This window comes from Cupressus sempervirens, chromosome 5, assembly GCF_028749045.1.
Source record: "Cupressus sempervirens isolate cs-2001-9-10 chromosome 5, ASM2874904v1, whole genome shotgun sequence".
NCBI lineage: Eukaryota > Viridiplantae > Streptophyta > Pinopsida > Cupressales > Cupressaceae > Cupressus > Cupressus sempervirens.
In genome coordinates, this window is record NC_143122.1 from 24,005,696 (window position 1) to 24,020,791 (window position 15,096).

Sequence of the window (15,096 nt, forward strand, 5' to 3'; positions counted from 1 at the left end):
TTCAAAATTCAGATTTGAAAATTTATGTGTTTGTTTCAAATTTGGCAAAATGGAATTAGAATACTAGACTTCTAATTTTGTCTCAAAACTAGGCTTTATGACTTCCTACTAGCAAGTAGGAATTGAATATCAAAACTTGGTTATGTTTTTTTGAGGAGTGTAAAAATAATAGATTGGACTACTTTTTGGAGTCTACCTTCAACTCAAGCATATGCATCAAAATGTATCTTCACACTCATCTTCCCAGTGAAACAAAGATTCAAGTAAAATCCTAAAAATAGAAGTGAAAATTTGCAAAACATTTATTTAGCTAAATCAAAATTTGTAGAAATCTGGATTTCTACTATCTAGAATATAAGATAGCAAATGTTCACTAAAAATCAGAATACACAGGGATATGCTTAAAATAGAAACTATGAGAAGTATATAATAACGTGAAATAATACTTAACTGCAAATAATGCTTAGATGCAATGAAATAAAATCAAGCCACATTAACCCATATGACAGATTTTGCTTCAGCTATGAATCTCATATATTATTATTATGTATTATATATACACGTTATTCTCGATGTTACTGTGATATAACTTTCTCTGGTTGCTCATTGAGGTGCTTTTCCTTTCCACAACTCGAGAAGATCAGATCTCTCAACTATATAGTTGACCATATACAGCGGATTTGATCATTCTAGATTGAACTCATTTAAACAAAGTTTTGTGGTATAAACCTAAGATTTTCTTAGGCAAGCTTGAACTAAGATTAATTTGTACAATGACTTTATTACAATTTTACCAGGTTCTTCCTCTATTTCTGGGAGGATGCGTAATATCTATGTATGTGAAAACTTCAATAAGCCCATTACCTGCAATACATATTGTAGAGACAAATATACTGTCAGTGTTGTTGTTACAAATTTACTTAAAATGAACTGAACAATACTTGTAATTGATAAGTAGTAGATAATTTCTACAGCAAGTCAAATTGTGATATTGTTATCAGGATTTAACTGTGTGATTTTGAGTCAAACTCATTGACCCATGTTTCATGAGTAGTGATTCAACATGAATCCATCTCTCATGAGAATAAACACTTAGCACTCATTGGATCTAGGTGATGCTCACATCACCTGAGCATCACCTAGATCCAATGAGTGCTAAGTGTTTATTCTCATGAGAGATGGATTCATGTTGAATCACTACTCATGAAACATGGGTCAATGAGTTTGACTCAAAATCACACAGTTAAATTCCAATAGCAATATCACAACAGTACTTGTAATGGTAAAAATTTCCATGTATAATAGACTTTTTCATACCTAACTACACCTTGCTCTATACAATATCCATATACTGGAAACTACAACACATTTGTGTGTAAAATGGTAGTACGTTCTTAATAACATTACAGCAATAGCTTTTGGAGATATATAATTAAGTTATTTTTAAGGAAGGGAAAAGTTTAATGTGTTGAACAGCTTAAACATCACATACTAAGGCTTGATTCTTAGGCTAAAAGTGTTAAACAGTCAAAGTTGACTTATTTTTCCAAACTTGATTCCTTGTATACTGGCTTGAACTTTTTCATTTTAAATGATTATTTTTAGATTTGTTGTGTATGGTTTTTACAAACTATAGATCACATTCAATGACTCATCATCAAGTAGAAGAAAATTTGCTTTGAATGTAAGTTGAAATTTATAATGAATCAAGAAATAAAATTAAAAAAGAAATTATAACATTAGGTTTCCAATAAAATACAAGGAAACAAAATTAAATAGAGTCTAACAAGCTTAAGGACCAAACATACAAAAGACTAGGTGGCATGCATTGTAGATTCTGGTTAAAATTTTGACTCATTGATGTATTGTTTTTTATTAAATAAATTGGCAAAAAGAATCACACATCTAAAGTTACAACATTAAAATAAAGAACAGTTGTAGAAAACAAAAAATAACAACAAAACAAGTATAACAAAAAAATTCACAGTTGTAAAAATACACACTAAAACTGACACTTAAATGAAAAATTGATAAATACTCAAAGTTGACTTTTTCTAACTTAATTTTTTCTTAGTGTATAATATTTAAAATTAACACAAAAATTAAAATCCAAACACACAAAAGAATAAATAGAAAGCAAATTAAGAAAACTAATCAGAAAGTTTCACTCACTCACCATAATGTTGAATCTTTCATTCTATTTAGCCAAGACTGAACACAAATTAATTCATATATTACTATGATATCATTTAAAGAGAGTTTTAAAAGTGAATATATTATTCATAATAGATGATTATGGGATTTCATTAATATTAAATAATTCAATAGTCGAGATTTGAATATTTACCTATAGAAATAAGATAATTATATACTACAGTTTTTAATTTACTAGCCTGTATCATCATAATCTTCCATTAGTTCAGTTTTCCTTGCAAACATAAGTAGTGCATACCTCTTACGCTTGGAGTTTGTAGCTGAAGATGAAGAAGGATTGCTGTGCCAATTGCGTTTTCTTTGATTGATGAACCAGTTATTAATTTGCTTTAGCTGAAGTCCTGTTTCCTGCACCAACCTTGACTTCTCGTCCTCCTGAAAACAAGATAGTTCATAGATTTGGATTCAAACATAGTCTTTAAGCCGTCAAGATAGAAGATAATAATATGACTGCTGAGTATTACCGTTGGATAAGGCCATTTTGAATGAGCTTGCCACCAAGTCTTCAGCACAGTAGTTGTATCACCGGGCAATTTGCCGGCTCTACGCTTTCTAAGAATCTCTTCTCTTATGTCTTCAATTCTTGATCTATATCCCTTCAAAACCAATCTTCATATACTCAGTTTCTTCTTCTTGCTATACTTAAACCAGAGTAGAGCATATATGCCCCGAAGAACTTAAACAATAGAGATAAAGTAGCTCAAGGAAAAGAGTTCAGATTTTTTGGTTTTGGTTTACTAATCTTGTTATTAGATATATTCGTTAAGACAAATTATCTTTTTGAAGGAGGGGCGGGAGAAGTAAACGTAGTAGTTATATAAATAAGTAAATATAGTTATTATCATAAAAGTCTATATAAAGATTTTTCTTTTCTTTTAAAAGAAGTTAAAATTAATAAATTAAAATTATCCATTATAGATAGGAGAATTTCTAGAATCCATTTTCTTTTAAAAATTATATTTAGCTAACATAGTTTTGTGAAGAGTGTGAATAATTTTCTAATACAAATAATGTAAGACCATCACACTATCTTGAGAAATTTTTATGATAAAAGAAGGTCCCAATGTCTAGGTCACCTTAATGAAAGAGGCCCTCAAGCTTTGCTAATGGATCCAAAACTCAACTGAAAAATAGAAACATGACAATAGGACAAACCCCAACCATCCCACCAAATATAATTTCTTTGTTCAGTTTACAAAGGCTTACAAACAAACACTCTTATGGAAGCTTTGGCAATTGTGTGCATTGCTGAGCATAGTTGTATTGTGGGTTGGCAATGGATTGTTTACAAATCTAACTCTTAGGTGGTGGTAATTTTGTTAACCAAATAGCATCTTGGTAGTGTCAGTGAGAATTTATCTTTGAGTATTGGAAAAATTCTTTGGTTGTATAGCTCTTTTGAGTTTATTTTGAAGATATATTTTGAGAGAGTGGAATGGTTTTGTTGAAGTTTGGCTAAATGGGCCTCTGATCAATGCATTCTTGGAATGTGGTAGATAAGAGGCAATTTCCTCTAGACATAGCTCATAAGTTAGACTATTTAGTGGATAGTGGAAAGGTTCTTTAATTTTCTTTGATGGATGGCTTGTTCTCCTCCTTTGTAGCTATCTTGTGATTGAATAATTTTTTACCCATCTTTAATTTTAAAAAAATAACAAGAACTTATGTTAGCTATAGAAAAATCATAACAAGAAAAATAAGAAGAAGCCAAGATGATAGATCCCAACAAACCCAAGAAATTAAAAACTATATGACATAAGAAAATTCCAAAATAGAAGAACAATAATTGATGAACATTCATTTGAAAAAAGATCTAAAACATTTAACTCTATGCTTAGGAGAAAGAGAATCTAACTCCCAAACCTTCCATCCTTTGAGACAACATGATGCCCATTTAGCAATCGTAGCAACAACTAGTTCTCATTCTTGAAAAATGTGAATAGAAAAAAATATATAATCAAACTCTCAACATAAATCATGAACTTGGGTGGTAAGAGATGTAAGATGTCAAGGAGAGCTCAAAGAATTCTTGTTATTGCAGAGTGAAACTGAAATTAAAGGATCCATCTAACAAACCACATGCTTCTAACCTGGAAATCACAAGATTTTTGCAATGCAACAAGAAGGACATGAATTTGCATTTGCTTATTAGTCCCAATTCTAGCACTTACAGAGCAAATTAAGATTTTTGCAATGCAACAAGAAGGACATGAGTTTGCATTTGGTTATTAGTCCCAACTCTAGCAACTACATTGCAAATTAATTAAAGATTATAAAATAGAAATAGAAACTAATGGACAGAGTTTAAGGAGATTTAGTCCACTAGAACCAAACAAATCATGATGTTATTAAAACAAAATATATAAAGAAAAAAAAGTTAGAACAATTAAACTAAACTATTATGAATCAACTGGAGAAATTATGAAAATTTATAAGGTGAGGATGTCCAATACATGATTATTTTGGAAGATATTTAATTATTTATTCAACATATCCCTACACGAAGCATCGCCATGTAGTGTAAGAGCATTTAGATTGACTAATAATGTTAGGCACTATAAGTATTTTTATCTGAACTAACAATTTTGTGGTTCCTTTATTTTATTTGTATTAGTTGTTGGTTAATCTTGTTCTTTCTATGGCAAATAAGGTTTGCAAATTTTGCACATACAGAAAATTTATAAAAAGTTGAACGAATTTGTCCATGTATTTGAAAAAAACCTAGAAATTTTTTTGAATAATTTTACATTGAAAATATATACATGCTTAAATAAAGGTAAGACATATAGGATACTCCAACATGAACTTAAATTAACCTTTTTTTTTTTCTAGACACATTATATGGAGGAGTAAAAGATATAGATTCAAAGATATGTATAATGAACATGTATACAAGTGGAATGTATTAATGTTAATATTTTTAAGTTAATATATTTGTGCTACAATCTTTTAGATATTTTTAAATACAGGGAAAACTTTAAGAAAATCCTTTTCGGAAAAAGTCTAAATATTAGAAAAACTTGCAGTATTTTGGAAATAATAATTTTTTTGTATTAGCAAAAAAAATAAAAATAGTTTGGAATAATATGTTTGTATTAGCAAAAAAAAAAATTGGAAGGAAAGAAATATTATTATTTTTTTTTTTATATAATCATATGAAAATTCTATACAGTCATAGTGAATCTTTCATTATGGAGCCTAAATAATTATTAGAGTTGAAGGTTCGATTTTTAGACATAAATACACAAAGAAAACATTGATAAATTCTTGCATAATTTGTAATCTAATGTAAATGAAGAGAAAGATAAGCACTTTATAAAAATCATGAAAAGAATTTTTACTAATAAATTAGTTATCTTTAATGATGGATTCACAACATTCTATAAGGTATCAAAAATAGATAATAAATTATGTCCATTGAAATGTGGGAGCTTGAGAATCTTTTTAAATAAATAAACTATAAAGATTTTGTTGTCTTTTATATCCCAAAATATTTCAAACCCCTAAGTATTTTCAAGAGAACATATTAATTAATCCTATGCTAAGTATGCATTTGTTGATGATTCTTATGCATTTTAAAAGTCTCAACAACCAAAGGTGTACCAACTCCAACAAAGTATATGGTCCCATTGTGAATGTTAAGCTCATCTTGGAGTAATTAACATATACTTTGACAACAATGTGATTTGTATATTTGGTCTATGAGATATATGAAATCTGGTTGGATAAATTATTCAAAGTGAAGATCTAAGTTTGATTTGTTAGCTAAATCTTATTATAGATTTTAATCTATTATTATTGATGGTAAAATTGTTCTTACTACTAATGAAAATGATTAATTTTCTTTTAATTCTTCTAACAATTATATTAATCTTGTTGAGCTTACATTGACTATAGTTATTTTGATATTTCATATATGTCTTTTGGTATATTTGGTAAGCCAACAATCATGACAATATTTAAAAGGTAAATTATTTTACTATGATCAATGATTTCTCTAATATAGAGGATGTAGTTTGTGATGGTTATGATGTTTTTTCTTTACTAATGTACTCCATTAATAGTAGAGCTATCATATAGACATCTAGGAGTGTGCATTTTGCTTGAGCACATGTTATCTCAGACCTCTGTTTGCGTGATACATGTTTGTGCTCTTATACTCTCATTGTTACAAGATTTCATCCACCGTGAAGGATAACCCACCTTTGGTGCACATATGCTTAATTGTTATCCTTGTCACTTACATGACTCCTGGTTAGCATACACATCTACACTGTATTTAAGTTTGAAGCATTTTTTGGTAATATTGTAAACTGGAGGTAGCACTCAAAAGTAATCATATAATCAACCAAATGTTATTTATGTTTATTCTTTTTTGCTGAAAAGCATAAAACGTAATGACCTAGTTCGATTTACCATAACTATACCACATGAAAGCTCAAATATATGAGTCTGTGTATGGCAAAGAGTTGTATGAACTAGGCAGCAGTAAAAGGTGATAAGAACTGACCTGCTTCAATTCATGCTTGAGCTCCAGTCTCACCCTCTCCATCAGAGAACGTTCGTTCTCAGTGGGAATCAAAGGCCCAAATGGCCCCATTCCATCTTGTCCATCTAGAGCTAAATCGAATAGATTTCCCTCGCTGTCTGCCTGCTCATCTTCATCATCCGACATAGTTGCTCCTGTTCCTTCCCCAGGTGATACTCCTGCAACATAACAAAGTAATTATATAGCTATGTTCAAACGTAAAAACTGTTAAATTTCCACAAGAATAGACAATGCAGGATATATCTGTAGAAGATAAATGAAAAGCTATAATCATGTGAAAACTTTGAACATATGCAATTGCTATTTTAGTACCCTAAAAAACAATGATAAAATTACTTTCTTGGGTCAGGGACAAGGTATAATTATCATGGCTGACAAAACGAGAATTGGTATGGCTAGAAACTTTCAATTAAAAGTAAACAAATACCGTCCCAAACATGGGACCTAATGTATCTGTTAGTTAAGCAATTCTGTAAGTGATATTAGTTTAACATGTTATCAAATTTATCGGTTCTAATCCATTATACATGATTAATATGCTTTTCTATTTGTGTGCATGAAATGTACTACTTATTTCAATCAGAGATCGGAATTGATTTTCAATAGTATTTGTGGTGTGAATTAGAATATAATTACATATAAAATAATGTGGTGAAGATATATATTAATCTAAAGTGACACAAATGTCATCAAGAGATTATATTATATTATTTAACTTTTCGTTAATTTTTTTACAAAATATATTATTAATAAATTATAATTAATATTTCTTTAGAATCTATATTAACAATAAAAATTAAGTGGTGTAATATTTATGTGTATAAGCTTATTGTTTTCTATTTTTACTCCAATTGCAATTATTATCTTTCATTTTATAGATTAATTAATTGTACTTAGTGATTAGATTGTTAAGCAATATTAGTATTTTCCTTTCTTTCATTTTCATGACAACTCATTACTAAAGTATTATCTCTTATACTTTCATCATTATGACTACTCATATTTACATATACAAGTTAATAAATATCTAACTTCAAATTATTTTTTTGATTAAATCATAGTATACAACTTAAAATTTTGAAGTGAGACAACAAATTCAAATATGAATTCTAAAAAAACATTTTAAATAATAATTAAAGATTAAGTATAATTTAAAAAATGGCAGTCCTCCCTTTTGTCAAGGAGACCCTGTTTTCCATATTTTTCAACATTTATTACTTTATTTCATTGGTCTACCTTTCATGAGCAATTTAGAGATAAACTGAAAATTAGTAATATCGTACTATCAAGTTATTTTAGTCCATGGAGATCATTCTTTTAAAATTTAAAAAATAATAGTATTGAATGTTGACTAGTTTTATTAGACATTTCCCTACGTTTTCTATTAGATATTTTTATATAAGTTGTAATGTTTGAAAATATTTTGAGATACAATTTCCTATTAGATATTTTTATAGAAGTTGCAATGTTTGAAAATATTTTGAGATACAATTTGTTTCACAGTGGAGAATATGCAATTGGGTATTATTCTACAATCATATCTTTAGGTTACATTCCTCGTATTACTAGAAGAAAAAAATTATTTTATAATTTAAAAGTTCCTTTTCTATAAAATTATTCTTTAAATAATTATATTATTATTAAATTTATGATTTGTATTATAGAAATTAAAAACATGTAAAAAAAAATTATACATCTATTTAACTGATTTTATTGTTTCTTTAAATATTAGTTAATAATTTGTAATCACTTATTAAAAAAAGTGAAATAGTTTAATTTAATACAGCTAAGTTAATCTTTTATTTTATAATAACTTATTTGAGAATATGATGTAATATAATTTTAAAAACTTTGTGTGTGTGTATAATTAATTAAGAAAAATATAATATGTTATATGAAAGTATAATAAAAACGGCTTGTATTCCTCAGTTGAGATATCGTCTTTCTCTTATGCGCTTTGCATTATATTAGAAATCAATTGTTCATTAGACATCTCAACTCTAGTAATTTAATCTTCGAATTTGAGATAATATGATTTTATTATTAATTATTGAAAAAAAAAAAAAAAGAGGTTAGAAGGCTGAAAGTTAGATGTGGCAAATATAATATTGACGAGATAATAAATAAACAAGTAAACATGGTGCATTGCTATTTTTTATAAGACTATTCCATTATATAGCCGGATCAATCTTTTAACTAACAACGTTGTATTTTGATTTGCGTTCCTCTCGTCAACATTTCCTCGACGTAAGTATTAAAGTAATAAATGAACGAATTACTACTCAAAGTGAAACATACATCTTTATTATTATTATTATCATTAACTACCCTTCTTATTTTCAAGACATTCTACGCATTTCTCTCCGGTTTTGGCTGATCGCTACTATAAATTTCAAAACTCACCTACTCATATATAACCTTAATAATAAAAAAATCTGTTGGTCATAGAAAATGCGAATTCGTCGAAACTCGAATATTCTATGTTTCTTCTTGTATGACTATCTTATAAAATTGGATGGCAGTTGTACCGATAATCAAAGCGTATCTATCAAAGTAAGCCTTGCCAATCTTGCTTACTTTTATATGCTATATTCTTCTCTGCCTGAAATTTCATAGGAATTTTCGTTTGCTGAACATATTTTATACGAATACTTTATTGCAATAACGCAATTGAAAATTGAAAAACAATATACCGAGAGCATCTTTTCATGTATTGTCTGTGTCTCATACAATAGACAAGCAAATGAATGATTGATCTAAAAAGAAATAGGTATTAGATAAAAATAAAACAATATAATAATAAGAAGAAGAAGAAATACCTGTAAGGCTAAGAAGAGACTGTTCAAGCTCCCAGCAGGCCATGACAGCTTCCATGGCATGAACCCGTACATGCTGCTGAAGCTGTTCTTTGAAGGACGATAATAACACCACGTATTGCGCCTACACAAAGCCAGCAATAATGTCATTCAGTCCAACCCCCAAAAGAAGAAGCTGTACAAAACGTAGAGAAACAAGAAAAAGAAATGAGAGTAAAAAACAAGACGAAGAGAGGAGATTCTTTCTCACAATGGTTAGAAATAGCACTGTAGGGATTGTATCTACGTATAATGCGGATAATTAATTGACTAAGAGTAAGAGCAGTACAACTACAAGATGGCAGTGGAGGACCACACTGATAAAGCAGCACATAATAAGTTGTATTGGGGCCCTTGCGTAGTACAATCTTACTAATACTACTGCTGGCAACCAGCAGTAACAGTGAAACGCTTTACCCGTTTTTATCAGTTTTAGGCAAAGTGGAAAATTTGGAAAATATACGGATTAGGGTTTTCTTTGATTGATACGTAGCAGTAGAACAAGGACGGACAACGGAAGGTCGGGATTCATTCGGAGAGGTTCCAGAGATCTCGGAGTGCGCGTACGCCGTTATTTGGGCCTCTTTCGGAATTTTCGTTGTTGATAACGTACTTATGCATATATATTTATTTATTTATTTCTTTGTGATGGCGACTTGTCCACTAAGGCGTGCCTGTTTCGGCACGCAACCCGAGGAGGAAATTGATGAGATAGTGATTACTGAATGCGAGAGTGTATCAGTGCTAATTATGAGTTTCTTCGCTACCTACTCAAACAAACAAAGGCCTTCGGAATATTATTGCTTTGCTTATTTCTTACACATTCATCACAGGCTTTCCATGGGATCTCTGAGCAGCGAGATCAGTGTAAGACAATATCACTTCATGAGACAGAAAAAGGACCAGAGCAAGATCAGTTAGAAAAGGACATTAATGTCAAATAAGCCAAGCATGTTTATGTGAATGAACAAGGTGTACATTTTGTTCAAGGTTGAATACTTTAATTCATCTGCCATTGGGCACTGTCAGCGCTATTAAATGTGTCTTGTGATTGTCTTCGGAATGGGACAGATGAGATAGCAATTTTTTTGTACATTTGGTAGTCAGGGAAGTTCATCATTGTCTCATATAATTTTTACGGTTGCCTGCTTCAAAATAAATTAGCCTTTCGATTCATAGTTGTTAGAACGGTAGAGTCAAAATTCTCACAACCTCGTTTAACATGTTTTCAGATTAATGGAGTGAAATTTTTTTGACTCAATCAAATTTGAAAACATTTGAAACTAATTTGAAAACATTGTTTACCTTCCCATTTATGACGAAATTGGTATGATTTGAAAACATTGTTTACCATCCCTTCTATGACAGAATTGGTATGTATAACAACATAACTCGGATGAGTAGTTATTATGGTATTGTTCATTACATTACAAGAGGGTGTGCTAGCTTGAACACCTAAGCTTCGTATTTAATGGTGGAAGTCTGGTTTATATCTAGTACAGGAGCTCAGGAGTTCAATAGAAATTCGTTAATTAAAATGCATAGATCTTATTATTAAAACATAACTATCGGTTAAGAAGTTTTTATATCAATGTTTCTAATCACACTTCACAGTCTATCATCACATTCTATAATTTATCGTCATAAAAGAATTTTGTTGATATCAACATCTTAGATTATATATTGTAATTCATTAGAAAGTTTGTTAATATTTCATATTCTATTTCAGAATTTAAACTTTATGTTCAATTCCTCCCCGTTGAACTGAATAGAAACTACGTAAAGGTTTCTGATTAAATTTGAAGGAGATTACCGTCTTTAAGGTTGCAATTTAGGCGCATTTCCTCCCTTTTGAACTGACTAGAAACTAGTAAGGGCTTTCAATTAAATTTATAAGGAGACGAAGGTTTCCAATTAAATTTACAAGGAGACATCAGATTTTTTTTGTCTAATGCTCTTTAAGGAGGACACGCACAAGGTAAATGTGGGGGAATGTCCTATCTTGGCAGAATCCTTTGACGGAGTCATTGATAGAGTTTCATGTGGAATACATTTCTTGGTTTGTAGAGTATTTTTGGAATGAAGAAAAAAACAAAACATGTAGGCATACGTTTATTTTTGCAAGATTGACATTCTGGGCTAGTGTCAGAATCTGCCATTACTGTCAAAAACAAACCTTTTTACCTCTGAAAATGTCCAGACACCGATGCTTGAACTTTCCATAGATTTGTCTTGAAGATTTTGTGAATAGTTTTGAATAGCGAAATCGCACAGTTTCAGTCACATATGGCTCAAATTGATTGGACGACATGATTGATTTTCTATGGACTTCAGATGAGGTCTTTACATGTGGACTTTAGATGTAGTCTATACATGTTTAATTTGTACATAGGCGTTATAGAAAACACCAGTTAAAATGGCTGCTAAACTTTGGCACTATCATTGATAAAAGTGTCTACTTTCATGCAGCACCTCATACCACACAAAACAGTTATTGAGCAATCTCAAATTTGAATATCTCTGTCAATTATTTTGAGTTTAAGAGGATTAGTGGAATCTTTCTTTCTCAAGTCGGTTATTGCTTACATTATTTACACCTTCAGTTTGCGAAGGGGGAGCCCATATTTTGAAGCAAGAACAAGACGTTTTGTGAAGCTTCCATAGCTCAGAAAAGCCCTAACTCTATGAATGATGTAAATGTCCTTGGTATTTACCCAATCAGAGTCGAGGCCTGCCCTCATAACCATATTGCGTTGTTCCCCAAATATGCCTTATAGATGTGGCACAACAACTGTGGCTAATAAATGCAAAAACTTACTCTTAGGGGATACATCACGAAGATCCCAAACACAATGCTTGGTACTTGGGAAAATGCTGACTAAATCACCAAAAAAACTGTTTTCAACTGCTTCGCTTTAACTGATATGTTCCATTCTAAGCATTCTTGGGCAATGCTCAAATCTGGACTTATACTGTATCCACGTATAACCTTAGTAGGAATGAAAAGATTTGGTAGAGTTTTGTTGGTATGCACCAGTAGACGAGTGGATCGTAAGAAAAACATAAATTGTTGCTTGTGGATTACAATCGCTGCCATGAACTCTGGAAATAATTCCATTTCAGAAAGAATGAAAACAAAGAGAAACCCATATTAGTGTTTTTATATTTCATTCACAGTGATGGAAACAGCCCTTAGAAGAACTTCAATAAGAAAACCCCATAGAAATTTAATAAGAAAACTAGGAGAACAAGGTCTGAGATCAACCCAAGTTCTTCTTATTTCACTTCTTCGTGATTTCAATAAGAAATCCAGGAGACTAAAGTCTTAAAGGCCAGCCCAAATTCTATAATGGGTTCATTTCTTGGCAAGCATTTACATAATTTCAATTGGGAAACTAGGTAAACAACGTCTAAGGCTAGTACAAATTAATCTTCCTTGATTGCACTGTATGAGCATGAGGCAGTGCATAGAAGTTGAACAATGAGGACCAACCCAAATTCTTTCTTGTTTCATTTCTTCTTGATTTCAATTAAAAAAACAGCAGACCAAAAGAAGTTCGCCCAAATTCTTGCATGGGTTCATCTCCTTGGCAAACATGTAGATAGATGGAAGATATCAATTGAGAAATCAGGTAAACAAGGTCTAAGGCTTAGCATAAACGAATGCAAGTGCTGATTGTATTTTATGAGCCTGGAGGCTGTGCTAGAATATTAGGCCATGAAAGCCAATTCAAACTTTTTCTTCTTTCCATTTTTCAAGATTTCAATTAGAAAACCAGGAGACGAAAGTCTTATAAGGCCAGCCCAAATTCTAGTATGGGTTCATTTCCTTGGCAAACATATAGAGAGATTATAAAATTTCTATTGGGAAACCAGGGAAACAAGGTCTAGGGCTTAGCACAAATTAATGTTTTTCGATTACATTTAATAAGAATGAAGAAAGTGAATAGAATTTGAACAATAAGAACCAACCCAAATCACAGTTAGACTATTTCATAATCAGAAGTATGAAAGCAGTGGACAGAATATCAATTGGAGAATAGATTAGACTTCTAGGACCAGCCCAAATTCATGTTAGTACATCTAATTCACAACAATTAAGAAAGCATATAGAACTTCAACATGAATTACAGGATAAATGGTTATAGGGTCAACCCAAATTCATGTTCCTACATTTAATCAATGAGAATGAAGAAAGCATATAGAATTTCAACCAGGAGAAAGCAGGAGAAACAAAATAAGGCCAATCATAGCCAAAAAGAATCGCAGTCAATAGACATGGAAGCCAAATGAGTACTATCTATATGGGAACTCAGTCATATCTTCTAGACATGGAAACAAAATCCATGAGTTAATGGAAAAGAGTGCTATCTGCTAGGTTAGGTTTTCAGGCATCATGCAAAGATTGATATTTTCAAGCTAAGCCCACTAAGGAAAAAAGGGAAATTCGGCCAACCAAATCCACAATCATAAATATATCTCATAATATGCAAATTGAGGGGATATATTGAAGATGTACTGACCAGAAATCTATCAAGCTCCTCTTTCTCCTCTCCAGACAAGAGCTGGTTTCTTCCAAGGACAGAATACTTGGCCACAACATGCCTTGACTGAGCCAGCTGTGCATCTATCTTGGGGAGCTGATCCACAGGAGTTGCAATCCTAAGGCAGGCAACATGGGAATCCAACAACTGGTCATAGAGAGGGTGCTGAAGGATATCTGCCTTGAGCCTTGAGCTATGCCAAACCATCTCACTGTTATGATCCTGCTGATGCTGATGATGCTGATGCTCCCCATCAGATCTGTTGCTCCCAAGGAGGTCGCTACTGTTAGCTGTATCAGAGTGAAGATCCAACAAACCCCTCCCTTGACCAGCAGAGGAGTGATCAATAATGGTGGATCCATGTGAATGCTGTGTGGAGAATCCCCCCATCAAGGACTGCCCACCATCACCACCTTCCACGTGTGAATTTGGGTGTTGACCCAGATTGTTCAACCATGTTGCAGTAGATCCCACTTTCAAGCCGCTTCCTTCATTCATGACTATGAAGCCTCCCTTACTATGCCCTAATTTATACCCTTTTCTGCAAAAAGATTCAATCGTGTACTATGTTACACCATCCTGAAGGTACCCAAATTCCCTCTTTTTTCTTCCCCGCCTGCAAAATCTCACAGAACTCAAGCTTTTTCAATGGCCAGAAATAAGCTGCAAGTCCTAATTCATTCCTGTACCAGGAATCACAACGCTATCAGATGGGCCACATAAGAAGAGGAGTTGGAGGGGGAGGAAAATAAATACACACAGTACCCACGATTAGGACTCCTTATTTCATGGTGATGATGACTCCTCTTATATTATTATATGTATGCTGCAGGAAATACCTCATGACTGCAATATTCAGGGAAACAACAGTATAAAACAAACAATAACAAGCATTTTGTGTCACTCTCATGATAAAATAAGTAAGGTTAAGCTT

The 15,096-nt window shown here is 31.7% G+C and overlaps 1 protein-coding gene across 1 annotated transcript; it reads right to left on the bottom strand.

The window, feature by feature from the left end:
• Positions 1-510: 510 nt before the first annotated feature.
• LOC149554407 (homeobox protein HD1-like) lies at positions 511-14,664 on the bottom strand. The gene is made up of 6 exons (XM_089828471.1): positions 14,142-14,664; positions 9,583-9,703; positions 6,725-6,921; positions 2,679-2,810; positions 2,453-2,589; positions 511-864 (listed from the first exon to the last, which is right to left on the bottom strand). Exons 1-6 carry the CDS (start codon positions 14,658-14,660, stop codon positions 861-863), a joined length of 1,110 nt encoding a protein of 369 aa, XP_089684597.1. The 5' UTR covers positions 14,661-14,664; the 3' UTR covers positions 511-860.
• Between the last annotated feature and the right edge of the window lie 432 nt (positions 14,665-15,096).

Bases quoted from the DNA above. Each gene is read 5' to 3' on its own strand.
- LOC149554407 (XM_089828471.1), bottom strand. From the start codon at position 14,660: ATGAATGAAGGAAGCGGCTTGAAAGTGGGATCTACTGCAACATGGTTG. The intron at 9,704-14,141 runs GTCAGTACATCT...GGCTTTGTGTAG, and splicing joins AGGAGCTTGATAGATTTCTG to GCGCAATACGTGGTGTTATT. The intron at 2,811-6,724 runs GTCAGTTCTTAT...TTGGTTTTGAAG, and splicing joins TCAAGCATGAATTGAAGCAG to GGATATAGATCAAGAATTGA.